Source organism: Phalangium opilio, unplaced genomic scaffold (genome assembly GCF_054372755.1).
Source record: "Phalangium opilio isolate 3A_F unplaced genomic scaffold, DU_Popi_V2 ptg000070l_1, whole genome shotgun sequence".
Classification (NCBI taxonomy): Eukaryota; Metazoa; Arthropoda; class Arachnida; order Opiliones; family Phalangiidae; genus Phalangium; species Phalangium opilio.
The window spans coordinates 5930656-5958374 of record NW_028324182.1 but is presented as its reverse complement, the minus strand read 5'-3'; the positions used below and the strand labels follow the sequence as shown (position 1 = coordinate 5958374).

Here is a 27719-nt window from a genome sequence, read left to right as displayed (position 1 = left end):
GTCACAAGAAAAATATTTTAAAATTCAAATCGATAAATTTATTTGGAATATTTCTTTAAATTTTACAGATATTTATAATCTAGGCATATAGAACTGTACAATTGCCTTCGAACTGTTTCTTTTTTCGTTCCCAAACAGTTATAATTTTTGATAAAAATGGTGTGGGTTTGTGTTTGTGTGTTTCTTTTGGGTTTATGTCCCTCCTTTCAGATTTCGACTTTTGTAAAGTCTACTTTATTTTAGCTGGGATAATTCGCTGCTGTTTGTCGTTGCCACCGTACCTGTAAAATACAATAGAAATTTCTTGTTAATTAAAATTGGCATTATTAGGACGTCATAAAATTCAAAAGCAAATATATTACGAGCTATATTAACTATTCACTGTTTTATTTTCTCTTTCGTATAACAAAATGAATATTTCCATCTTGAACCTTTCTTTATTAAAATTAAATATTTTATCCGGTAAGATTTTTCTTATGAGAAATTATTTAAATTGCTATTATTAATAATATACGTCTAGGTATTTTTATTACTCGGAATTCTTATAGAATAACACCGAAATAATTAATTGGAAATGATAGAATGTTTCCTAGAAACAAGGAATATAATTTCTTTAATTGGTGATGTGAATATTTTTCTTGAACAAGTCGAGCCTTAATTACGAACACAACCTTTCATATATTAATTTGCATATACTGGATGTTTCTAATAAATATTCCATAAATTAAGGACGTTTTTGAGTCGAAACTTTTCTATCTCCATTTTGGCGTCCGGACCACTGTTATCGAGTTATGATTTGAGTGTTTTAGGGATGACGCCTTAATTAAATTAGAAATCATTGTCTAAATCAGTTTATTAATTAAATTAAAGTGGTCATCCATAAAATACTCCAATCTTAACTTGAAAACAGTAGCATTGACGGAAAAATGTCATATAACATTTTCGACTCAAAATCGCTCAAACAACCTCGTCCTTAATTTATGGCAGACTTATGAGAAACACCCTGTATATATACGTAACTATACGGGTATGTGGAATAGTCACGCTGGAGCCCAATGCGTGGGAAGATCAATACGACAACCGTAGATACGATTCTAATATCGTACAAGAGTTTCCTTTTATATTTTACGACCAAGATACGACGAGTAGGTCCCCCAAAAAGCTTACACGTGGTATGTTTAGAAACCCAGTGAGATAGATATTGAGAGTGTGAGAAAAAAAAAAGTTTGGGTGGCCACGAAAGCAAGCTCCGGACGCATTTGTGGTCCCTTCTTATTGATTGTATTGGAATATGGGTTTCAACACCGGTATATCCGAGGAGGACGACAGTTTTTCAGATCTTTTACGCGTGCCTGGTTCAAATATATCTTTAAAATCGCACGAATTACTGCCAAAACTCGCTTATCAATGTTACATCTCACAAATCGATGTCACACAACCCTATCAAATCACATAAATCATACAGATTAACTAAATCAGAGACACCTTTCCTAAAAACAAATATCCCCAATTCTTGCAAATCGACACCGAATCAACAACGGATCATTCAAATTATCAAAATCAATAACAGCAAAAGAGGATTAAGCTTCACACATCAGTCAAATAATGCAAATCAACAAAACCGTAGATGATTTCTAATCTTGTCCGCTCTAACTTAAGCGTCGGCCTCCTCGGTCATGTCTCCTTTGCCCTACTGTTAGATAAGCCTTGGATGGTATGTAGAAAATAGGTAACTCCAAAAGTAAACTATTTGAAGTCATACGAACCTTTCTGTGAAAGTTCTACAAAATTCAATTTTACTTGCAATTATTTTAGGCTGATTATGAGGTGTCTGAATTTTGTTAAATTATATCCAAGAATAACAAATGGCGTGAAATTATTAACAGTCATTTATCGACCACTTCGATAAATACGTCGCACACGAGCTTTGCCTAATTTCACAGCTCAATTTACAATTGTAATTAGCGTCAAGTGAAGCACAGTCAATGAAGAGCTGACTCACGCTCCGTAGTCTTACAGAAATAAACCTTGATCTTTTCCACACACTTAGAGATATAGTGAAAAGCAGTTGCTTTCTTATCACATTTAATCGTTATCGGGTTCGAATAGCCTTTCGATTGATGAGCTTCTGTGTGTAGGTGGACGTTAGACGCGACATAAAAATGTTATTGTGAAGGCAGGCGTACAGTAATACCCTTCAAAACATTCTATCTCTGTCGACGCGAGGATTATGGGATTTCTGCACCCGATACCACACATAACGGGGCATCCGCGTTGGCGTTACGTTATTAAAATGACTCATCCCCTAATGCGAGTTCTGGGAGGGTAAAAGGAGCAAGGGGCAGAGATACATGACATCAATACTGATACCGAACTCTAATACCTCCGGTTCATTCACGCGGCAAAGATGAATAGAGTCCAAACCAACATATCTATAATAACTAACCTAATAGTGTTTATCTTAAAGTGATAGTCGACGAAAGTTTTAAATATGTAATGGATGTGATGATTTTAACTAATTAATTTAAATACTCATTACATAGGGGCTAGCAAACACTACCCTTCTTTGCATTGTATTGGGGCCCACCTGTACGCAAGCGTCATGTCCCTTCGTAGGTGATTATTATTGTGATCAAAGGTGTTAATAACTTTCCACATCAAAGAGGGACATACCCTTGAGACTATCCCTTTAATACGTCCCTTTCAAGTTTCATTCGTCATTCCTTAGTGAACGGAATTCAAGATTATATGTATGTATAGGAGTCGTAAACGTGAAATCATTTTAGGTTTATGAAATATCTATGTAGGCCAAAAGTTAATAAAGAAAATATGACGCCGCCTTAAAATGTTAAAGACTCTATTTTACACGCTTATCCGAAAACCCTGCCCCTATAGTGGTGGTGAGAAAGGAAGGGAAGTTTTAACGTGTCAATTTACTTTGGAGGGAATCTTAATAATATGTATTTTAACGTGTGGGTTTTATTAATATTGAAACGGTTTCAAATTATAGGCCTTGGGGAATATAACTTACATTTAATATTATATTCAGAGAATGTATGGCGTTCAGGGATATTGTCGTGATTGACCGGATGAAATATCAATATTTAGCTTCGTGTCATTTCGCCTTATGCGTTTAATCTGAAGTATATGATACTTCTCTTCGAGAGAAGTGTACCCCACAAAGCGATGTGATTGTGAAAAACTTCTTCCCAACAACAGAATATTCGGAGCAAGGTTACTAAAATGAATCATGTACGCGTGAAATATTTCCCTTATCATTACTCTATTTGCCAAGGAGAGCATGTCGGGTTGATTGCTGAAGATTAGTACTAAACAGTTATAGAATTCACCCTAGCACGGTGCGATGCCCATCTAAAGTTTGAGAAGTAGGATAGGAAACGAAAAGGGTGAGCCTGGGATGAATCATGTTACTTAACTGAAGTATTAAGAGGATATATAGTGTCATCCTTCTTCCATTATCCCCTTCTGTTTTAATGTACTAAGCGATTTATACTAAACTTCAGATTAGATTTCATAAGTTAATTAGTTAGTTTAATTAATTATAATTGATTTGCGAGAAGGATGGGATCACAAAGTTTTGTCTTGATACAGGAATTAATAAAATAGATCATACCTCTATTAATTTCCTAGTAATCTAGCGCCGATAATTCGTATCACGAGGATGTAAACAATTTGACTCCAATTGGTTGAGGCACAATCGACTTCCGGTGGCCCTATAAATCAATAAATAAACAAGGAAATAAAATTGGTTAAAATATATTAGTTTTGTAATTAAGATTCTCGAGAAAGAAAGCTATAACAATGAAACGAATGTCTATAAATGTTACCTAGTACTTCGTAAAACAAATGATTAGATTACTTGGAGCGTAAAGGGAATGATACGGAGTTGATAGGGATCCCCTAAGCCTTGGCCTTACTTAATTCCGCCATTGTTTCAAGGGATAAAAGTTATTTTTGTAGAAAGCGATGAAAAGTTTTAGGACTTGGCGGCCTACGAGGTGACGCGAGAGAAAGAAAAAGGTTATAGCCGGTATACCTTGGGTGGGAAGGCGCGAGGTTTTGGCCATTGGCTATCACGGTTTCCGTGTCTAGTTCAATAAAGGTTTTATGTGGAAACTTAAGGCAATAGTTTATTTTACGATCTTTCGGACCTCTGGGCTTTCTATACGGCGTTCCAACATCTTCCACATGCAGCTATCGCGAATTCGACCATGTGTCAGGTTGGCGTATTTTATAGACAAGATGGGTTGGACCGTTAGAGTGACTAATATCTCCGAATTTAATGCTTCTACGCTTTAGTCTTAATTAAATCTATATTTCATTATAACATTGATTGCAATCGGACTGTTCTTTCTTAATTGCACTAAACGCGATTATTTAGTTAAAAAAAAGAAAGAAACATATGAAGGAAAGTCAACCTACAGGGTTTATTTTCCAATGTATTTCTCCTTAACGCCTGTAGAAATGTTTATCTCACGATACACTAGTGCCCACCGGTGAAGCCAACTACCAGGCTGCTATATCAAATTGTTGACGCAGTTTGTTTAAAAATTTTTAAACGACGTAATAAATAAACCTGAACTTATAAGAACACATGACATGCCTTCAACCATCTACCCTACTATTATGGATGGAATGGGTTTCTTCCGTGGGAGTCTGAACCATGATTTATTTGTCGGCTGGCTTTCACTGGTTGGATAGAAAGACTTTTCGTCGCTAAAAAAGGTGATTACGGACTAACTTTATAAACTACAGATAATAAAATCGCGTTTTATTTCGTTAGTTGCCCCAACAACGAAGCTTCTGAACCTGAAGGCGCGTTCTTCAGAGCGCGAGAAACTAAAAAAAAAATAAAAGCAAGCTTCACTCGAGCTTTACGATCAACTTTCAGTTTGAAAACGCGCCTTATAGGTTATAGTAGCGCACTAGTTCCTTTTTGTACTCCAAACTATGACTCGAGATAAAACTTTTCGAAAAGAATTTTATTATATTCTATAGACGGATTTTTCGTTTAAAAACAGGAAAAAGGATTGTGAAGAACCGTATAGCGTGAAATCTATGAATTAGGCATTTAAGATTTAAGAAAAAAAAATTCAATTTAGACGTTGATGCAGTTTATTTTAATTTTAGTTTTGAGTTGTCTCTGGCGACCCATAAAAGATGCAACAGTTAATGTACAAATTCGTGTTTAAATTATACTATAGGATATGCTATCTAAGCCTATTTATAATTAAGAAATTCTTAAACGTAAATGAAGTAATTAGCTTTGAGTTGTCATTAACGCTTCTCGGTAATCGTTTCCCTGAGGTTTCTTAATATTTTAAAGAGAGAAAGTTTTGAGGGATTAAGTAACGGATCATTTTGTTAAATATATACTTTTGGCGGCGCGGATAGATAGCTTCGTCACGCATTAGAAAGTATAGAAAAGCGCTTAACTCGGTCATTAATCTAAACGAGAAATTCCAACGCTTTCAAAACTTGCAAAATATATACGAATGTTTGCACCCCCTTAGCATTTTCAGGAATAAACTTTGAAAAGACCCTAATAATCTCTCACCAAGATTCGTTAGATCTCTAAAGAGACTGGTTCTCGTCCACTTTTGGAAGCTGAAAAAGGCAACGTTGATTATCATACTGTTGCCCCTTTTCCACGTAATTCGCTTTAGTAGGGTGAACGTATATCTTTAGAGCTTTCGGCGTGTGTCAAGAATTGGAGATTTGAACGCTCCCCGATTGCCAAAGAGTTTAGCAAAGGCTTAGGAAGTTTTAAATGATAAATGATCTCGAAATAACATCTCAGTTTCGGGTCCCAAAGCGAAACGAACGAGCTATTTCTCCTGTTCAAAGAGAGTCAGAGACGACCAGAATCCAACCAGTATTAAACAAAGTACACCTTTCCTAAATTATAACTCGAATGGACTCGTTTCTTCCTTTGAAAAGGCTACAATTTAAAACGTATCAAATACAGAGTCGAACTGGCTCTCTTACACAAACGAAACAGTCTAAAGTTGTTGGATGTTCGAGGAAGTATAAGTTTATCAACGTAAGTCTACAATGTTATCATGAATACGTGTGACGTATTCTAGGGTTTCCATACGCTTTTTCTCTGACAACCTATTAGGTGCGAGTTAGGGTTAGATGTTATCCTTACGTTAGATGGAGACTTATGACGACTAACGTATCGTTAAAGGTACAAGTTAAAAGATTCGCTTCGATCGAGTCCCAATTTTCCGGCCTGGAAATTATGAGAGTTGTTTCCAACTGAAAAGCACCGTGAAACGATTTTCTAAAGAATCTATCTATCTGGCTCGTTGGCGGACCCTTTTCTGAAAATATCTCTTTGAGAGCATTCAATTTCAATTGAAGAGTTTCGCCGGCAGCTTCCATCCTTAAAGTATAGGCTTTAGCCCGGGAAAATTTATTCCGAGTTATATAGGTCACTCTCATTGTTTCAAAGACATCTTATAGTCTATAACTATCGCGAATAAAGCGATATTAAATTAAAGGTTTCGACTGAAACTCAAGTGCACTGTCTTCGCCTTCAGTCAAATAAGGAATATCCTATGGCAAAAATCGATTGAAGTTTCGATAAACAATTTCAATATTTATAGTTTAACTGTATATTTTGTTCTATAGTTTCGATAGATTGACGAAATTTCGTTTTAAATTGGTCGAAGTATTTTAATTTTTTATTAATTTTCTTGGCAATTTGGATTTTTTTTCAAAGATTATATAGCAGGGTTCGTACAAACCTAGGGAACCTGGAAATATCGGGGAAATAAAATTTTACTGAAAATTCCGGGAAAAGTCGGGGAAATTCATAGTTTTTGGTAAAATTCAAAGAGAACTCTGTGAAATTCAGGGAAAGCTCGGTAAAATGCTCAACTTTTGGTAAAATTCAGGGAAATAATTTGGAAATTTGTAATTTTTGGTAAAATTCGTGAGGTTTTTCTCAGTTTCATCTGTAGGGTTTGCTTCAACGACAACAAAAAAAACCTCCTGAAGCTATTACTCGGACACTAACTCCTGCAGTTATTAAGTGGCCTTGCACTATTAAATGTCAGGGAAATCGGGTTTCCCAAAAGCTGTACGAACCCTGTAATCGTCAAATTCTGATTTCCAAAATTCCATCCATTAAGTTCAAAAATTCTCATCGACAATTTTTCAGTATAATTCAATTAAAAAACGCTCATTCGGCATTTGGTTCAGCTGAATTTTACCGGGGGTTTTTTTCTAATGGGCCCTGCTCTTTCGATATAAAAAAAACTTCAAATCGTCTCCGAAAAAGCCATTCCATCCAGTTAAGAAATAAATTTAACCAACTTAGTGTAAGAAAAAAGGTGAAGGAAAAATGCCTTTTTCAAATACACTTAAAAGCTGTTTGGATACGTTTTGAAGGAAATTTTTGGAACCTTCCAGGAACCTTACGAAACTTTTAATGGATGTAATAAATATATAGCTAAAATGGGAATATGCAAATAAATGTAATAGAAAAAAAACGGACCTGAGTAAAATAAAAAAAATGAAGAAATAATATAGGAAGTACGCTTTAAAATTATCGCGTTGAACGCGGCAGTTTCTTCGAGAGAGATAAAAAAAAAAGTTCTTTTCTCTCTGTTCGTCATTGGTTAAGAGCGAAGCTTGCGAATGGAACATTTTCTTTTATGGCCGCTAACCAGAGACCTAGAGCCAACACCCCACAGCACCCTTCAATTGCTTTTTCCTCGCATGCTAGTAGCTAACAAGGTCGACAAAACAACTTTCAATCTTTTGGATTTGAAAATCGGTTAAACAAAAAAAATCCCGGTTCTACACATTATACCTTAAAAGTGGACTACTTTCCCGTCATTGGTTTAGTGGCGTCTGCTAGACAGAACCCTTTACCCCTATACGGGATTGGTTGGCTAATTACTTTTAAATAATTAACTTTTTAAGTGTTTCCTCTTCTATTTTTAGAAAAAGGTCGTTCTATTAAGGTATAATGTTATGTTGACTGAACCTTTCCTTTAAGTAGTTCCAGAGATTACCCCCTACGTAAACAAACAAATTTTAGTTTTTTATAATATTAGTAAAGATGATATAACCTAGCAGGTAGATGTTTAAAATGAATTAAATCATATTAAATTTTCAACATGGTAAAAGTTACAACAAAAACCATTGAAACCTTAAATTCCCTGGGCTTTAAAATCGAACGTTCCAAAACTATTCCACCACCTACATTCTCTACCAAGCATCTTTGTAGCGACGGTCTGTAGTCTGCATTTACAGACTCTCTTGAACTAGAACTGCGGGTCTTGGGCGGGGGCGCTTTTAGTATAGGCCTAACCATTCGTCCAGAGAAAAAAGGACAAGTTTTTATTCGTTGGGTCCCCAGCGTGGCCCGAAATGCTTCTATTCACGAAAGCCATTAATTCAGCGCCGTGTTTCCAATATACATGTACCGAGCCGTACCTATTCAATGGCATTAACCATGCAGAAGATAAGACTATGTCTGATCTTTTCACTGAGAATAGAGTCCATGGACCATTTTCTTGTCTAGGAGGATGGTATTATTTTTAAGCGCACCCTACCTCTTGTACACTTCCAAACTTCCTTGATTTCTCAAAACGAAAATGCGCGTTCTTAAGCCTAACTTAAGAGGAATTATGACTGGCTAGAGTAGAAGAGAACGAGGAATAATAATAGTCTCAATTAGGAAATTCGGGTTTTGTTTCTTTTTAATTATGTCTGAGAGCGTTTTGCGCATGCCTGAAATGTTTTTAAAATTATCCGATGGCACCTAACGATTTTGTTATGTCGCGAGTTAAAGAAGAATCAGTTACGGCAATGTTAATAGTCGGAAATCACTATATAGACAGATGGGACAGGGACAGCGGGAAATAAATGGTTTTTCAGACAATCGACTTTCAGGACTGTACTCTTGTAGATTGAGTGTTAGGAGAAGCTATCCTTGTCTGAGTGGCAAGTACAAGCGAATTGAAGGTCAGGCGCGCTTCTAGTTGTCTCTAAGTTAAAGAGAACCAATCTTACCAGGATAATAAACGAGAGTTCTTTCGGCGGAGTACTCGGTTCCCGGTAGCTTTAAGACACATTTGTAGGACACGGCTTCGGACGAGGGAAGCGTCCGATCGTAGATCTCTCGGTAACTTTCGGCGTCATAGGTGCCATCCTCGCGAAGGCTAAAAGAAGGCGCTCCCATCACCGAACGATAATCGTCGTCCAGCTCCGTCATTCGATACAGATGAAACTCTGGGAGCGGAAACACCCCTTCTGCTTGGCACGATATATTGGCAGAATGAGAACTGGTCTTCGTGTAGTTAAAGCTGACGTGTCGAGGTGGCGCTAAAAACGATGAAATACAAAAATCAGACAGTAGGACATCATTGTAAAGTTATGTTTTCGCTAAGCCCTTATTTACATAAACTGGTCTCGAAACTACTTAGCCCAAACTTCACGGTTTCTTTTTTTGACGTAAAGAATGGGTTAGGCCACCCTACGTTTCGGGACATACAAGGAGGTTGTGAGTTATAAGTACTTACCAAAAACGACCATGACTTTGTCGGCATAATCCTGACTGGCGAGAGAGACGACGTGGCAAGAATACTTGCCGCTTAATTCGATGGTGGGTCGCTTGATCTTGAGTGCCCTGAACTTGTTGTAAGGAGTGGACGGGCTGGTCTTGTAGCTCATGTCCAGGTAACTCTGAAGTCGCCATGAGACGTAGCGGGTGTCGTATTCGGTTATCCATTGATAGATCGGTTCCGGGTCCGTGTTCAAGAACCACTTTACGACTATGTTTTTGTCCCGTTCAGGGTCGTACGCGTAGTCACAGTCTAATATCACAAAATCAACCGTACCATTTTCAACGTAACGGGGAACCGAGATTCTACTGATCTCTATCGACACTGAACCTAAATTAAAGAAAAGATAGAGTTTTATTAGATCCTGAGGAAACAGTTGAAACTGTTCCACTGTGAACTCATGTAAGCCAAGTTTGAGGAAATACCAGACATGTCGGCGATCGTACCCTACAGATTCCGACTGCCCCATGTCCGCCGGAGGTGATTTGACCCCACCACCCCTTCATTTGACTACCAAATAAACCTCATTCTTTCCCTGATTAGTTCACGTCATGAAACCTGACTTATCGCGTCACTCATTGTCATTGAAACCCTTCATAAAAAACTCTTCTTAAATGAACTGTTAGTATATATTTGAAAATAACTACTTTAACCTTACATTTTAATTAAATAAGGTTTTTTTTTAATGGATTTCTTATATTAAACCAGGAGAAATTTGAATTAGACGCGCTTTAGGTCAGTTTTAAAATAGATTTTTTTTTTTTTGCTTCAAACGTGAAATGTTAATTCAGGTACAAGAAGTGCTCACCGTGAGAATTATTTTTTTTTGTTTAGTATGAAGGAAAATAGGAGGAAATTTAATTTAAAAGTTGAGAATATTGTGCTTTTTTGGTCTTTCGTTTAACAACGGTTTCCTTCCTGAATTCTTAGAGTCCCGCGAGAGAAAGGATTCAAAAAGAAAGAACCGAGGGTTAAATTAAACGCACGCGTTTTTTGCGTGCCATGAATGTAAGAATAGGGTTTAGAATTTCCCTTCCTATATTTACACGTCCCAGAAAATGTACTTAAAGAAGCTTTTTCAATTTGCATTTTACCTATTTTAATACGCTTATAGGTGTATATCAAGAATGTATTCAACTCTCCCTTATATAGTATCAAGAAGTTATATCAGTATCTCAGAGAGAAGGTATAAGATGCCTTTGTATTCGCGCGCCATAGTCCCAGTCCCCCTTTCAAAATACAAGGGGGACGTAAAAGGAGGCGCCGGGCTATTTCGCCTCTCCTCAGTCGGAAAATATGACTGTAATTTTCGTCACTCGCGTCGTCGCGCTGACGTGAGTTTTCAAGAACCAATGAGATGCTGGTTGTAATTTAGAGACGGGGATTGACTCCGGACCTACCATACGTTTGGACTGGAGATAAAGCTGGAAATGTGGCGAATTTATACCTTCTCTCTGAGATACTAGATATAACTTCTTGATAGTATATTGAAAAATCTATAGCTCGTGAAAATTTAATTCCTTTTTTGTAATTCAAACCATGGAAAATATTATGATAAAAGCCTACAATCTATATTCAGTACCGAATTGACTAAAACTCATAAGCTTAGCTAAGCTACATTCTTGTAAAATTAAAGTAGTCCGAAATGAATTCGGAAAATTAAATCTTCTGCCTAATGTAAATAAATATTACCTTAAAGGGAATATCACCAGTTTCCCGAATAATGTAGGATCCACCCACGTAAAGGCTTAGCAATCCTCTAAAGATTATCTTCTCTTTGAAAACAATATTTGCACTTGACATAAATTTACTCTAATTCAACGTTAATAACAATGGAACTCCGCGTGTAATAATTATTTCAAATTCTCTCTCGTTCGTTAGCTCGCTTTCGAATTTGAATAGTTTTAATTACGCCGTTTTAATTTAATGAATTTTAAAAGCAAGCTAATTCCATTTATAACAGCAATTCTATTTAAAAATCTATTTATTCAAAATTAACGAGGAAACCGTATTATTCCGTTTTCAAATTTATTCAAAAGGCCCGATTGAAGATACATTCGAAATAGGCTTTGTAATACACCACTCTACGTTTAATGGTATACCAAAATTTATATTTTATTCTCAATTTTGAATCAAAAGAAGATGTATAAAAAAGGCAGTCAAAAAATGTATCAACGGTAAAAATATCATAAATATTTATTGTTTTGATTTCATACTTTTCTTTTTTGGCATAATCTAAATCAAAGAAAATGTATCTAGGATTGTTATTATAAAAATAGAAACATGTTTTTGTTTTTTTAGATTTTATTCTTAAGCAAGTATTTGCGCCATAGCCTTGCTTTATTTAATTTAGTATTAGAATGTTTTAAAAGTGCTTTTAAGAAGAAACAGACGCCGACCCAATAACTTTAGCGTTTTATAACTTAAAGAAAGTGGAATTAAAATCAACTAAAATTTGAGGGTCCTACCAAATGTTCATGGGAAGAAATAATTCGGCAAAATGTTTCATGGAACAATTGAGTATCTTCATGTGTAAAACAATTTTTTTCTGTTCTACTTTAACATTAGTTCAACGTTGAAAATTACCTTGTTCGAAATTAATGCCTAAAGCCTTTTTCTTTGGTTCGAAACTAAATATAAGTTCACAGTCATATAGTGAATAAAGAGCTGACATAAATAGGCCTATAGAGCTAGACATTGACGCGTGTTTCTTACTGTTAACTCTATTACATTTTGGCTATGTGGACATATTTTAACTAATTATAAAAGACTATTACGAGGGTAATTTTGTTTGTTGAACGTCTAGCTTCGGTCTGGAAATTTTTAGTAATTTTCCAAATTACTCCAAAAAACCTGTCGAGGTTTTTAGATTATATCATTTTTCACTAGATGAACTTATTATAGGCCACAAGTATGCCTTTTCAGAAAATTTAAATCGTATTCCTCCATAACCTAAAATTATTTTGTGCTGAAAGGTTTTATCATAAAGACTATATAGGCCTTGTTGAGGCATACTTATTGTTGATAAGTTACTTACGTTGAAAGTTGACATTAGGTAAATCGCGTAACGCAAGTTCTCAAAATAAATTTACAATTTAATTATAACAACTTCCATTTTGCAATTAATGATAATTTTCCTGGCCAAAAATTAGCATTAAAATCCGAAAGTGAAATTTAATTTCATAACAAAACTTAATTATTATATTTCAAAACGTACGTGTTAAATTAAAATTGAAAAGTTGATGATTTTAAAACTTTAGCATACATTACACTATTTTAAGTTCGTTCTCGGCCCTTAATTCCCAACAGAAATTATAATTATGATTATTTCAAATGGAAAATGGAAACTATACCTAACATTTGCAGCGAGCGACGGAAAGGCGAAATTCAAAGCGGGGAATATATTTAAAGGAATTAAGATCAAGCGCCGTAACTTTGCAGGCCGGAGGTTTCGGTATAATTAGTACTGTAAATAGAAATTACCCCGGACAAACACGTTTAATTCCGGCAGGTAGACCTTAAAAGTTTCCTCGAGTAAATAAATAGACAGCTGTTTGTGTTTAGACGAAGTGGTTGCGAATTTTTGTCACTTGCAACTTTCCAAGACAAGGAAACTAAATACATTCTGCGCATATGCGAGTGCCAGTAAATTTGTAAATTACTAATCATATGCTAGCTATTAAACTCTCTGAAGATATTTAACTAGATTTCCTTAAAAATTTGTTCCGAATCTTTTACTGCAGGCAGAAGTAAGATGAGACTAGAAGTACTGAGCTAACCAAATTCTTCACTTGGCGAAAGTGAATATTCTTGATAACACACCAACGGTTGGCCCTCTGGTAGCGGTTTCTGATTTTTCCCTACAAAACGTGAGACGCTCGTGGAGTTAGACGGCCGAACTAGATTCAAGCACCCGCGTCCGTGTTCCGCGGCTTTAGGTTGAGGGAAAAGGGGTGGGAAATGTTTTTGGAACTCGACCAATTTTTTTCTCTCAAGTGTAAGCGCGATGGAAGCGGCCTAAAATCCTCAAATTTTTTCACTGGTGCCAGGATCTACTACCAATGCTAGAGCTCTTTACTTCTAGTCTCATCTTACTTCTGCTGCAGGTTATAGTAATATTGTTTAAGTATGAAACTCAACTTGCTCATCTACTTACCGCGCTTTAACTTTATGTGAAAGTATACAGAGGGTACTCATTCTACCCTGTCCCTTTCCCCCTCCCCTTTGCTTTGCTTCACTTTACTTTTCTCGCCTGATGCAGTTGAAGTAGCTAGCTATTTGTGTACTCAAAATGAATAAATAAATAGTTTTTAATGTGACGCGAAAGGCCCGTGTTTTTAATATCGATTTACGTAATTTTATCGGTTTCCCGGGACTAACCTTATCCCTTATAAAGTTCAATATTTACATTAACTGACAAACAAGCCTGCGAAAGATACATATATTTTTTAATATACAGGGTGTATATTAAACAGTTTCATAATTTTCCAAAAAAAAATTTAAAATGGAAGCCAACATCTAGGGTGAAACTTCCCAATGCATTTTCAACGAGCCCCTGTAAAACTACTTCACCGCTGCACACTCCTGCGTATAAAGGCGTATCCTTTTAATGGAAAAATAGCGATTTATCAATTTTCTACCCTGTATATTGTTACATTATATACTTACTTCCCCTGTCTATCTTCGATTTTTTTCGATATGTTGGTTTATTTGGCACGCAACTTCCTTAAAACCTAACACTTTAGTTGTCAAAGAGTTTAAAGACGCGCGGAACTGGGACGTCATGAACTTCGGATGAGAGCCTAACAGGAATATTGACTTATAGATATTGAAAGGAACAAGTTGGGAAAACCAAAATATTACCTCTCCGTGTCGAGAAGATTATATAAACTTAAGTATCCAATGAAAACGTCGACCTTTTTGCCCTCATCCTTTCCCGCGCTTTGCGCTTCCTCATTTCATCCTTACTCTCAACATTATCTTCCTCCATTTTACATACAAAAATCAAATACTCACAAAAAGAAGCGGCAAAAACCTGCTGGCTCTATACAACCACTAAATTTGACTTAATGTCCAATTTCCAAACACAATAATATACTGGTAGTTTAATTGACAACCGACTAGCATCGAAATTCTCATTAAGAATGGCTCCCGCGGATAAAAAAGGGCAATTTTCAACTAGGTGGGTGTTATCTCATTAGATTTGAAAAATATCATTTGTCTTTTTTACCAATGCCTAACCGTCTGGATTTTTTTAAAGCAATCTTAGCACCAAAAAATATTTTTTGATACAAAATAAATGTTTTATATTCTTATTAAGAATAAAACAAGAGGATAAAAAAGGTCTGTCCTCTCGTAATTTTTTAAGCTTTTATCATGATTACTCTATACAACAGTAACAAGGAGTATAAACCCATTAGTGGAAGCAGTATTTTTTTTCCGAAACAATCTCGCTTATGTTTATCCTCTGTAGACTTCGCTAAAAACGTATTACTCCTACATAAAATATTAATAGACAGGCAAGGATTCATACCATTAAAGAAGGAGCGCAATATTATCCATATTTTCATTTCATATACAGAGAAAAGAAATTATTACGTTTCTGAGAGGAGCTTCCCATTTTTGTTGTTGTTTTGAAAAATATATCGCAATGCACGGGCCTTGATAGATATAGGAGGCAATGAATGAAATATATCACAATGCACGCGCCTTGATAGATATAGGAGGCAATGAATGAAATATATCACAATGCACGGCCTTGGTAGATATAGGAGGCAATGATAATCTCTCTCTTTGCACGAGAGGTTTATCTTTAATATTTAAATAAATATAATTATTTTTAATTATTTTAATCTTCAATAATTAACATTAATAATAGTTAAATCGTTTAAAATAAAGTTATACCTATTATCATCTCAAACTTTGCTAATATTGACGTTTAAAGTGAAGGGTACCCCTCTTGCCCGCTTTCTTCAAATTTTGGGGTATATATACGATTCGTTTCCATTATAATAGTAAGGAAAAAGCGCAATTGCGAAAACCTTTGGTGGCGATCCCACCTTAGGGAGGCTAGACGTTTCTCGTAACCCTAGCTGATCGCCGCGTATATCCTAAAACCAAACGATGATAATGGAGTAGAAGCCAATGATACAGATTGGTGTCTATGTGGAATAGACGGAAGACCAGTGGATGGTGGTGTTAGAAGCCAGTGTAAGTGCAGACGGTGTCAATGTGGGATTGACAAAGAACAGAAGATGGTGGTGATTAGAAGCCAGTATGTACAGACTTTTGTCCGTGTGGGATGGACAAAGACCAGAAGATGGTGGTGATTAGAAGCCAGTATGTACAGACTGGTGTCCGTGTGGGATGGACAAAGACCAGAAGATGGTGGTGTGAGAACTCAAGTAGAGGAGCCATTTCCGTGACTGTGAAAGCAGTTCGGAAATGGCGAACACGTTTGCTCCGATACGCAAACTGCGAACGCGGTCACGTGGGTGTAACAACGGACAGACAGACAGACAGACACACAGACAGACAGACAGACACACAGACAGACAGACACACAGACACGGCCGTTACAGAACCTCTCCTGGACTACGTCACACGGAGAGGTAAAAAGAAAAATGAAAGTGTAGAAATCGAATTATTCCCCTTTTTATTAACGGTAGCATTGATATTTCTATAATGTAGGTCAGGAATCGGAACACCACACCCCCCCCCCTATCTTCCCTTCAAGTATATTCTCGGTATGTATACATAGTGTTAAAAAGGAGGAAAACAAGATGGGTAGCTACGAAATGTACGTCTACCCCTATTGTACAATTTCATCATATCAAAGTTTCAATATTTTATTTCTTTTATGTAGTAACTAATCGTCCACTACCCACCCCAGTATGAGGTCACTTTCGCTGTGTCTGGAAAGACAACGTAATATTGAAGATGGATACGTAATTGCAATTTTAAATATTCATTATTATGCATTCAACTTTTCTACCCATAAAGTTATAAAATAGTCAGCGGTTCTACTAATAAAGTTGCCAGACATTTCTATAGTTAAGGAAGTTCAAACGCAGGAAAAGTATATGGTCTGTGTAGAAGTCTCGCTTCGCAAAACGTAGCGGGTCACGTGTCAGTTACAGTTTTAACTGCGCATGATTGGAGCACAACACGTCCTTTCTCTAACTAATCATCGTCAGTAGGCTAAGGCAGAATTGTCGTCTGCCTTAGTACGACGCGTCAGAGAATTGAGCGCTAGAACACCGGCGCCTACTTCTCCCGCTACAGTTTCGTATCGCGTCAGTTTCCTTGTTCTATAAGTTGTAGCTGAAGCTAAAAACGTGTGTAACGATAAGAGAATACAAAGCACGTATAGCAAAAGAGAAATGTCACTATTGGAGAAGTTAGGAGGAGGAGGAGGAGGAGGGGTAAATTCAGTCCAGTTTTTCCAGTAGAGAAAGTCGCGAGACGGCGTGGCCCCCAAACGGGGTAAAAGGTAGGGTAGGAAAAGGGGTCTTTGATACCTTAGGGGTCTAGCATTTGGAATAGTTTTGTATTTCCAGCTTTCAAGAAATGAGGTTCTCCCCGTTCCATATATAGAGGTTCCTATTGGATTTTTCTCTCTAAGAAATGAGAGGAGTTCGCGGGTTGTGGGTGGTGAAAACGGTATTGCCCCTTCTTCCGTAGCTCCGTTGTTGTTAGAGATAGGGTTACCGCCTTGTATGTTTTTCCCGTCTTTGCAATATTTATCAACCTGAAGTTGTTGGTTTTTACGCTATTGATTATTTCCCTATCTTAGATATTATGTTGATTTTTTTAGACACGCTTTCTTAAGCTATATGATAAGGTAAAGAAAAGTAAGTAGCGGTATCATCAAAGTGAAACATTTTCAATGTTTCGTTCGTAGTCTATGAACAATACAAACATTTAATTATACCAACCAGAGCTTTGAAGTACCTTGATTCTAATAGATTTCATCAGAAGGGGATAATAGGAAGGATGAAACTCTGTATCCTCTAATACTTTAGTTATATGTAACATGATTCTTCCCAGGCTGAGGCTCACCCTTTTAGTTTGCTCTCCTGCTCATCAAACTTCAGATGGGCATAGTACCGTGCTATAGGTGAATTCTATAACTGTTTGGTACTAAACCCCCAGCACAAACCTTGATTGTCTTTACGTGGGACAAAAATCCACAAGCGCATGCGCCTTGGCAAAGCTCTACTGATGTGGGAACTATTTATCGAGTATGTGATGGGTTTAGTATCCTTGCTCCAAATGTTTTGATGTTGGTAAGAATCGTACCACATCTCTCGAAGATAAGTATTATACACTTCTGATTTCAGTCAAGTAGTCAAGTATTCTACGCCTCAGTTGAAATGATATCGTTTTTAATGTGACTAACTTTAAAAATTGAGAAAGGGGACATAAGGGAGAGTGGGATTAAATGTAAGAGTCGTTGTTTGAACTTAAGAAGCTTGCTCTTTTGGTCATTTGGAACTAAGCACGGCTCGTCTTTGTCTTGAAGGGCGCTGGCCCGGAAAAATGTAATAAGCGCTTTTGTTAATCCTTCTCTCTCTCTCTCTCTCTCTCTCTCTCTCTCTCTCTCTCTCTCTCTCTCTCTCTCTCTCTCTCGAGCTTGCGGTCTCTTCATACTGGTGACTGTCAACGATTTTTCTTCTCGGACAGCAATATAGCCGCTACTCCCTTAAAAGCATTAATCCTCCTTGGCGCTGAAGTAATTCCATTTCAACCTTTTTAACAATCTTTTCCATTTACACGAAACTTCCCCCTTTTTAACGTGGGAAATCTACTTTTTTATTCATTTTCATCTGTTACTGTAATTAATTTGTCGAAGCCATTCTGATCCCTTGACCTACCTTTAAAATATTAGGAGGTGAGGCTATGGATGAAATCAGGAGTTGTCAGGACCAGTGAGTGAATTTAGGATGTCCTTGGTTTCATGTAAATAAATTGTCAAAATGGGGAAGCTACTAAGAAGTGATACCAATGTCGTTAAGTTTCATACGCGTGTTGTTTTGAAAGGTACAAAGTGATGTTTCCGTAAATAATAGAATTGTTATTTTTAAACTCCCAATAATATTAAAAGAAATCATCTGCAGAATATCTTGTTTAAAAAAAAAGCGTCTGGAATCTGCTGGATATTGTCCAATGAAATATAAATCAAATGTTAATGGTTTGTAGAGACGCTATGAAGCCATAAAAAACTCGCTATTGGTTCTTCTCTTTTTTGTTACGTCTTTTATAACGTCCGCTCCAGCCTCGTAGAAATGGAAGAGATATATTTTTTTTCCCCGAAACATCAACATTTTTACCTTACACGTAATCTCCATTCAAAAGTCACTGTCCCTATTGTATTAGAATATACATCAAAGGCGGAAAGCAACAAACTTTTCTGTTTTACCTTTTTTATTTCGCCGAGAAAGCTCGAGACTCTTTCCGACTCGAGTCTTTCTTCTTACTCATAGATATTAGTGTTAGTGTATAGCCCGACTTCAATTATACTGAAAAATTCGTTTCAGTCGTGACAAGTGCTGCCATCTATCTACTATCTGTTGAAAGAATTATTTCTCGCATACCTGAACTAACCTAAAAAATAGACCACTCTATTAATTCCTGAAGAGACCCAAAGACAATAGGAGGAAGGCCGCCTTCTTACCTAAGATGGCGCCCCTTCTCCTGTGCGTTGGTTTCTCTGTAAGTGATTAATCTATCCGGATAAAAGCTAAAGCATACAATTGTAAGCGGGGGGATGCTGGGAAGACTTAGTGTCCAATCACGCGTGAAGGAAGCGGATGCGGGGTATACAAATGTTGGGGTTACGACAACGTCGGTCTCCAACTTCGGTACATCATAGTGATTGAAAAAGACAATTTGGTGATCGTGACCCACCGAGCGTAATGTTGACCCCAAATATTTATATTTGCGTCCGCTGCGAGTAGTGGAGACTTCTTTATTCGTCTAGCCATAGTTAATTGATTTCGCTCCTTTGAATACTTATTTTCGATATCTATGGCTTACTTTAGATAAAATCAAGTAAAGGGCGTGTTAGGCGCTTTCTCGTATACCCTTAGTTTAAGGTTTAGCCTTAGCCTGACGGAGAAGAAATGGAACTAGAGACTTAGAAGGTAGAATTTAAAAATTTCTCCTTCTGGAAATGGTCAAGATAAAGCAGCCCAAAGTCCATTAGCGATTGGGAAAAAGACGTACCGTAGCTAAGGCCTTTGTATATATGGGAATGGCGTTTCTAGTCCCAGGAATTTGAAGGATGTTATTCCCATGCGGCGTCTTCTCTTTGCGCTCTTCGAGCCGCGCTCACGGTTTTAAGGGCAGCCGACTCTAACGAAAAAGGGGCAACTAAGTAACGTATCTTACTCGTCGGCGCACTTAGCCCTGTAAGAACCACCGGGGCCATACAGTACTGTTCCCTGGAGGACAAACCCCATTCTCTCTTTCTATCCTTTTCCGTACCAGGAACTACTCTTAACGTCGAGCGACAAATTTCTAGTTGTAAAAATAACTTCGGCGTAAGCGAAAAAAAGTCCTAACCCTAAAAGAGAAACGTTTCCGGCAAAATGACAGAATTTTGCTTATCTAGAAATACTGCGGAAATTCGCTCTTTAAAACTAATTAGATATCGCGTAACTTTTAAAACATTAAAAAAAAATTCGACTTAATGTCGTATATTTCAAATTATAAACCGACTTTGAACTTGAAGTGCTCCTCGAAATAATGTAATCAAGGAGGTTTGAAGTTAGATGTTGCCAAATGTAAGAAAGAGAAATTAGGGTCAATTAGTAAATAGTAACGCTTTGTTTTAAAGTTGTCTCCGTATATTTCGGTAAAAAAAAAGTTCTGTTTAAACAGATTGTCTACTTAGCGAGTTAGAAATTTGGCATTCAAAGATCCTTCATTACAATTTGAGACTCTGCAACTGATGCAGAGGTGAAATTCGTTAAAATTAGTTATCTCGGATATTCTTCAAAAAACGAAAGCTATTTTATAATATCAGTCGCTTTGTAGTCGTTAGCGTAAAGTTAACCTTTGAACCGCGGGAATAACCCTTTCGTTCCTGAGTATCGTACTCCTTGTTATCATGGAAAATGAAAGCGGAGAAACATCGGTCCGTTTCTTTCCTTTTTAAGAAATGAGATAAAGATTCGTATATACTTACCCCTTTATTACATTAGCATTATCAAAAGTAGAGAAAGAAGGGGAATAAAAATCGGGTATTGATTCTGGGGGGGGTTGAAGCCCGCTAAGAGATATAGTGGCACCATTATCTGGCGCTCTCCTTTAGTTCTCGCCCTCGTTCTCCATGATCGTATTAATTTTATTAATAGGATTACCCAAAAAACGAAAAAAGATTTGGCGCGAAGGAAGGGCGCGAAAAATGCAGGCGCGGACCCTCATTTTGACTTTTATATTCTCACCTTTCTGACTCATTTGGTAATTTGACACCTCCCTATAGAGGGAGAAATCTGAAAGACAATTTCTAAGGGTTTATATGCCTGGTTTGATTCAATGAGGGGAACCTTTGCTAATCACTTCACACTCACTAATATATATCTCCTCCACTTTATTACGCGTAAAATCGATAAGTTTCAATCTCGGAGATATTTGAAGCCTGCAGATTTCAGTCTATAATTTAACTAAAGTTTATAATCAAGCTTAATTATCAATGGCTGCACCCCGATGTCCCAATTCAAATGGCCTGCCTTTTGCTGACTTACAATTTCCGTATCCATGGTTGATAATGAGACGTGCGTGCATTTAAATAGCTTCCCTTTTACGCGTAATTTGAATGCACCATACGGTTTAATTTTACTAGGACGAGAAAGTGTAATTCTGTAATTTTGCTAGGTTTTCTTTTTATCGTTATTTATAATTTCTTTACATTCACTTTTAATGCTTTGTTCCTTTACTCAAATTTATGAAGTCCTTCAAACGCGACTTAACATTGTAGGATATCCGGTTTCTACACATTTATCTTAAAAGAACGGCCTTGATCTAAATATAGAAGGAAAATATTTAAAATAATTATCCCATATTATAAAATAATTAGCATTTAATACGTCTTAAAAACAAGAACTACTGTGCCATCCGCCATTGGTTTAGCGGCGTCTGCTAAAAATAACCCCTTACCTCTCTCAGCCTGTGAGAATACAATCAATCCCGTAGGGGTAAGAGGCTCTGGGTAGCAGACGCCGGTAAAACCAAGGGCGGATGGCGCAGTAGTCCTCGACGTTTTTAAGACTAATTAAACGCTAATTATTTTGTAATAGGAGATCATTTATTATTTTTTTAATATTTTTCCTTTTATATTTAGAAAAAGAAGCCGTTCTTTTTAGGTATAAACAGTTGTGTTACCCGAAACTTTCCTTTTAAAGGTCTATATTTTATTTCCTATTCCTTAATAAAGGTCATCCTGCAAAACTCGCGACAATTTTTGAAACGAATGTATCAAGAAAATCCTTAGACCTTAGAATGAATTTTGAAATCTGCGAATATATTCAAGACCTATTCGCAAAATGGTAATATTCCGGAGGCGTGCCATCCATTTGAATTCACGGCGTTGAATTCTGGTTGCTACGTTAATTACAACGTTTCACTCTCTCGACTAAAAATCCCTTTCGAGAAGCTGGACACTATCCATATCTGGTACAATAAATATTCACTCTATAAGACGAGATTAAAGCGCGTATCCAATACCATATTATATAAGCTTTTAGGACTAGCTCAAAACATCTCGAGCACGGATTAGAAATTCCCACGAATAATTTATCCGTCACTTGGCGTGTTACAACTTAATTTGAATTAAGGCGCGAGCTTACAAAGACGAGGAAATGGGACAGCTCTACTTGGCAATCTTAAGGACATTTCAAATATCTCCTATACTTCTATTTATTGGCTAAACGTTAGAGGATCAAATGGTTGGTTACCTTATTCTGTGTCGTTAAAATATGAAATTACGATGAAATTCGTCATAGGGTGGTAGGAATTTCCTGAATACCTACTGACATTGTTGAAAATGCTTGGAAATTAGTACAGGGTTCGTACGGAACCTGATAAGTCGGGGATTTGAAAAATGGGTATTACGTTATGATGTACCATCAATATACAGTGGGTTGCATGGGAAATGTTGAGTTGAAAATGTTCCCTGACAGTTTTCCCTAAGAGCCATCATCATGTTTTACGGGATTGAAAATCGCACATGGAATCCACTTGTCTACAACTCATACTTTTTGTATGTTCCAATTTACTGAGAAATAACGACAAATTGATTATGTTTACAGTTACTAAACCAGGCTAGGGAATGTTATACTTGATCAAATGTTAAGAGGAAATATTTCGACGATATTCTTGGGAGTATTAATCTTGATTCTTGTTGAGATGGGTCTTGGCTATTCTTTCGTATTTATGTAGATTGCTTTAAATAGGAAGTATAGTAGCGAATAAGGTCAAATTCGGAAGAGACCGTTGGGTAGCGCGCTTTTATTTCATGACCCTATTTTATTCTGGTCACGTTCTTGACCGCCCATTTCCATTGATCACAACACTTGACAATGGAGTAGAAAACAGTATGGCGAGGACACTGTAGCTCTAGAACTTTTCACGGAACTGTTCTAATTGATTTTGCTTTTTTCACGCAAAAATAAAATAGTATGATTCTTATAAGCCTGTTTACATTAACTTAAAGTATTACACGCGAAAGTGTTTTTACCTCTCCGTGTGACGTAGTCCAGGAGAGGTTCTGTAACGGCCGTGTCTGTGTGTGTGTGTGTGTGTGTGTGTGTCTGTCTGTCTGTGTGTCTGTCTGTCTGTCCGTTGTTACACCCACGTGACCGCGTTCGCAGTTTGCGTATCGGAGCAAACGTGTTCGCCATTTCCGAACTGCTTTCACAGTCACGGAAATGGCTCCTCTACTTGAGTTCTCACACCACCATCTTCTGGTCTTTGTCCATCCCACACAGACACCAGTCTGTTCTTACTGGCTTCTAATCACCACCATCTTTTGGTCTTCGTCCATCCCCATGGACACCAGTCTGTACATAATGGCTTCTAATCACCACCATCTTTTGGTCTTCGTCCATCCCCATGAACACCAGTCTGTACATAATGACTTCTAATCACCACCATCTTCTGGTCTTCGTCCATTCCACTTGGACTCCAGTCTGTACATACTGGCTTCTAATCACCACCATCTTCTGTTTTTTGTCAATCCCACATTGACACCAGTCTGCACTTACACTGGCTTCTAACACCACCATCCACTGGTCTTCCGTCTATTCCACATAGACACCAATCTGTATCATTGGCTTCTACTATCATCGTTTGGTTTTAGGATATACGCGGCGATCAGCTAGGGTTACGAGAAACGTCTAGCCTCCCTAAGGTGGGATCGCCACCAAAGGTTTTCGCAATTGCGCTTTTTCCTTACTATTATAATGGAAACGAATCGTATATATACCCCAAAATTTGAAGAAAGTGGGCAAGAGGGGTACCCTTCACTTTAAACGTCAATATTAGCAAAGTTTGAGATGATAATAGGTATAACTTTATTTTAAACGATTTAGCTATTATTAATGTTAATTATTGAAGATTAAAATAATTAAAAATAATTATATTTATTTAAATATTAAAGATAAACCTCTCGGGCAAAGAGAGAGATTATCATCGCCTCCTATATCTGCCAAGGCCCGTGCATGCGATATATTTCTTCATTGCCTCCTATATCTATCAAGGCCCGTGCATTGCGATATATTTTTCAAAACAACAACCAAAATGGGAAGCTCCTCTCAGAAACATAATAATTTCTTTTCTCTGTATATGAAATGAAAATATGGATAATATTGCGCTCCTTCTTTAATGATATCAGTCCTTGCCTGTCTATTAATATTTTACGTAGTAGTAATAATACGTTTTTAGCGAATTTTAGAGAGGATAAACATAAGCGAGATTGTTTCGGAAAAAAAATACTGCTTCCACTAATGGGTTTATACTCCTTGTGTCTGTGTGTGTCCGTCCATTGTTACACTAGTGCGTTGCGTTAGCAGTTAGCCTTGTGTTGATGTGTTAAGAAATCATACAGAACCTTAATATTCCCTTTTTCCATAATATAAAGTGAATATGTGGAAGTATTTTTCGTAATTATGATGCATTAAGTACTTTTGTAGCTTTAAAGCTCTGTTTCATTTTGATATTCCAAAGATTTTTTTAAATACTGTTATTTGAAATGGCTGTTTACATATTGCTTAAGCTATACTACATCTGTATATAGAATAATCCTTGGTTTAGTGATTTCATGAAGAAAACTAAGACCTAGACTCCGGCGGGTATAACAAGCAATAGGCTTAGTGAAATAAAGAGTGAATAATTGAGGCCTGAGGTGAAGTAAACTTGTGGCTTTGATTTTCGTGTCGGAAATGAAGAGACATCAACGGTTCAGAGTGAGCCGAAAGCTAAATACACTCTTAAATAATCAGGTAAAGATTTTATAATGGAAGAAAAGATCATGGTGGCAATTTAATCAGTAAAAGGGCTAATGGTGAACGGGTAGTAGCTACAGACTTATTATTCTCTTTATGGTGCGCATTGACTATTAGTGCGTCTAGCTACAATTTAGCTTTGGTGTTATTTAACGTTAACATTCATGTTGGCAAACTAAGAATATTGTTGAGGTGAGACGAGACGATAGTGTTTACACTGCAAAGCAGTTGTGAATGTAGCTATCAGAATATAGGCTAAACAGCTGAAGCGTAGACTTCATTTCCTGTTCTTTTCCCCATTGACTGATTTCCATGTGTCCAAGATTTATCCTTATTGGATGTAAAATGTCGTCTGCTTTACTGTGCATTCGCTATGTTTGGAATACTGCTTCAATATTTCGTAAATTTTTACTTCAAAAAAGTGAAATAATTCCATATCTAGGTAAATAAGTTTCTAGTAGTAGACCTCTTGACACGGAGAGGTAATATTTTGGTTTTCCCAACTTGTTGATTATAATATCAAATTTCTTCGGTCGTACATTTTTTCCGCGAAATATCTTGTTTGTTCAAAGCAGATGTTTTTTGGTTTTTTAACAAAGTAGGCCATACATTATAAATTAATTTTTTCCTTCCTTTCGTTCCACAATGCTAGGCATACCATATTATTTTTCCGTTTCGTGCGAATCGCCTTTTCGTTTAATATTGCGTAAAATTTGGATAAAAAAGGATAATAAACACGCGATATACAAATTGGCTCTGTACAGTGTGTTTCTGAAAGGTCCGTAGGGCGATTTTGAGTCGAAAAGATTCTGTGACGTTTTGTCGTCCCTGGTCACTTGTTTTCAAGTTATGATTGGATTGTTTTACGGATGACCCCTTAAAGAAACCGAAAGAAAATTCTAATTATATTTAAGAAGTCATCCTTAAAATGATCCCAATCATAACTTGAAAACAGTAATATATTTCAACGATGCGTTAAGAAATTATAGTATGTTTTGATCAAGCCTGAAGGACAGACTTAAGGATATCTACAGTATATCTTATTAGAGAGCTATGACATCATTTTCGAAAAGACCAATCGTACCATCCTAGCATTATACCAAAACATTGCCATAAGCTATAGTCAGTGCCACCAAGTTTCGTGTTTTAAAATATATTTACGTTTCATTTCTACTGTATTCGTCTTGAACAACGAGATAAACATCAAGAAAATAATAATCGAGACAACGTACCTCTTACTGCCGCCACCACAATGCACGTTAATGTCCAAAACGATAGTTTTTCGTCTCTAAACATAGCGGTTATTCAAAATTCACTCGTAAAAATTACATGACTAATTGCTACAATTGCGTAATTTTATAATCTAATGATACAAAGTATATTGTTACGCATATAGAATGTCTATTATATCGAAGGATGTAACGTCACTTTCGTAGATGAGATGGGACGTACTATGTAGGGATTTAAGATATACGCGCGGGCAACACTTGGCTCGCGTTGTACCCGAGTCCTTTTGGGGTCGTACGAGAGAACTAAGTCACGTTTTTGGCGGAACAAACGGGTATAGATACCTTAACATAGTGGTCACCCCGGAATTGGGCGCGTGCCCTACCAGATATCCCGAGATATCCGTTCCACAGTGACTCCTCACGTGGCTTTTCCCTGAAAGCCTTCGATGCCTTTACGACACGCTATAGCGGCTTGCCGAGCTGGTTTCGATTTTTCGAGCCTGACTCTAGCAGCTAGAGCATGCCGGTACAGATATTTAGCACGCGACACCAGCGCCTCCTACACAAATGTAAGAGAAACTAGGTAGGTTGAACCGTGCAATCTCGGATGGAAAAGATTCGAGCTTTTCTCTTGAACTTCTTAATATTTGAATCTGACTGAAAGTCATGTCCTTAAATGTTTTCATTTGTATTTCCTTAATAGGTGTATGCGCGTTAACAATTCCAATTTGTTTATTTGTCCACGATAACTGTTATTAATAAATCATTTAATGAATTCTTTTCCGGAGCGAGACCAGACGATGCTTATAGAAAAAAGAAATTCGATTTTCTTAAGTAGAATGGTCATTAAATTTTCTTTTCTTTATGGGTCTAAGAGCTTTTTTCGCTTCTTCTTTATAAAGTCGTGTTCACGAAGAAACGCCGAATTAAGCCGGACTTAAGGAGGAGAGTTTTACCGTGGAAGATTATGTTCGCCTTCTATTGTAAATATTCGCTTTTAGGGGGTTAGCTGGACGGATACGGTTCAGGCTTCGCGAGAACATGAAAGGCACGTTTCATGTGCCTTAGCTATTCTTTAAAACTACCATAGACCTTGGCCTGGCTTGTATCAGGTTACTCTTAGGCTTTCTTCCAAATTTGTTTGATGCTTGGAGAGGAGGGGAGGGGTTTATATACGGATGGTAAGCGGTAGGTAAAATCGTAGATATGAGAAATATGTTTATTTGATAGAAGAGCTTGGATCAGAATTATTTAAGGTGTACTCCTCTATGTTCAGATATTGTTTCTCACCTAAAAATTAAATATATTTACGATGTCTATGGTAGGAAATAGAATGGGCAAGAGGTGCAGGGAGCGGGGTTAAGAAGTAAAGATATTGCGTG

The 27719-nt window shown here is 37.0% G+C and overlaps 1 protein-coding gene and 1 long non-coding RNA gene across 3 annotated transcripts in view; one reads left to right on the top strand and one right to left on the bottom strand.

Moving 5' to 3' along the window:
- LOC149661265 (uncharacterized) overlaps nt 1–27719 on the top strand; it is a 113307-nt gene that overhangs the window by 42310 nt on the left and 43278 nt on the right. The window lies entirely within an intron of this gene.
- Nucleotides 89–27070, bottom strand: LOC149661266 (uncharacterized). Of its 2 annotated transcripts, XM_089843858.1 has the most exons (5): nt 26341–27070; nt 9561–9932; nt 9052–9363; nt 3635–3734; nt 89–281 (listed from the first exon to the last, which is right to left on the bottom strand). In XM_089843858.1, exons 1-4 carry the CDS (start codon nt 26402–26404, stop codon nt 3640–3642), a joined length of 843 nt encoding a protein of 280 aa, XP_089699984.1. In that variant the 5' UTR covers nt 26405–27070; the 3' UTR covers nt 89–281; nt 3635–3639. The 2 variants fall into 2 exon arrangements, with proteins under 2 accessions (XP_089699984.1, XP_089699983.1); XM_089843857.1 differs by lacking the exon at nt 26341–27070 and having other exon boundaries at nt 9561–10161.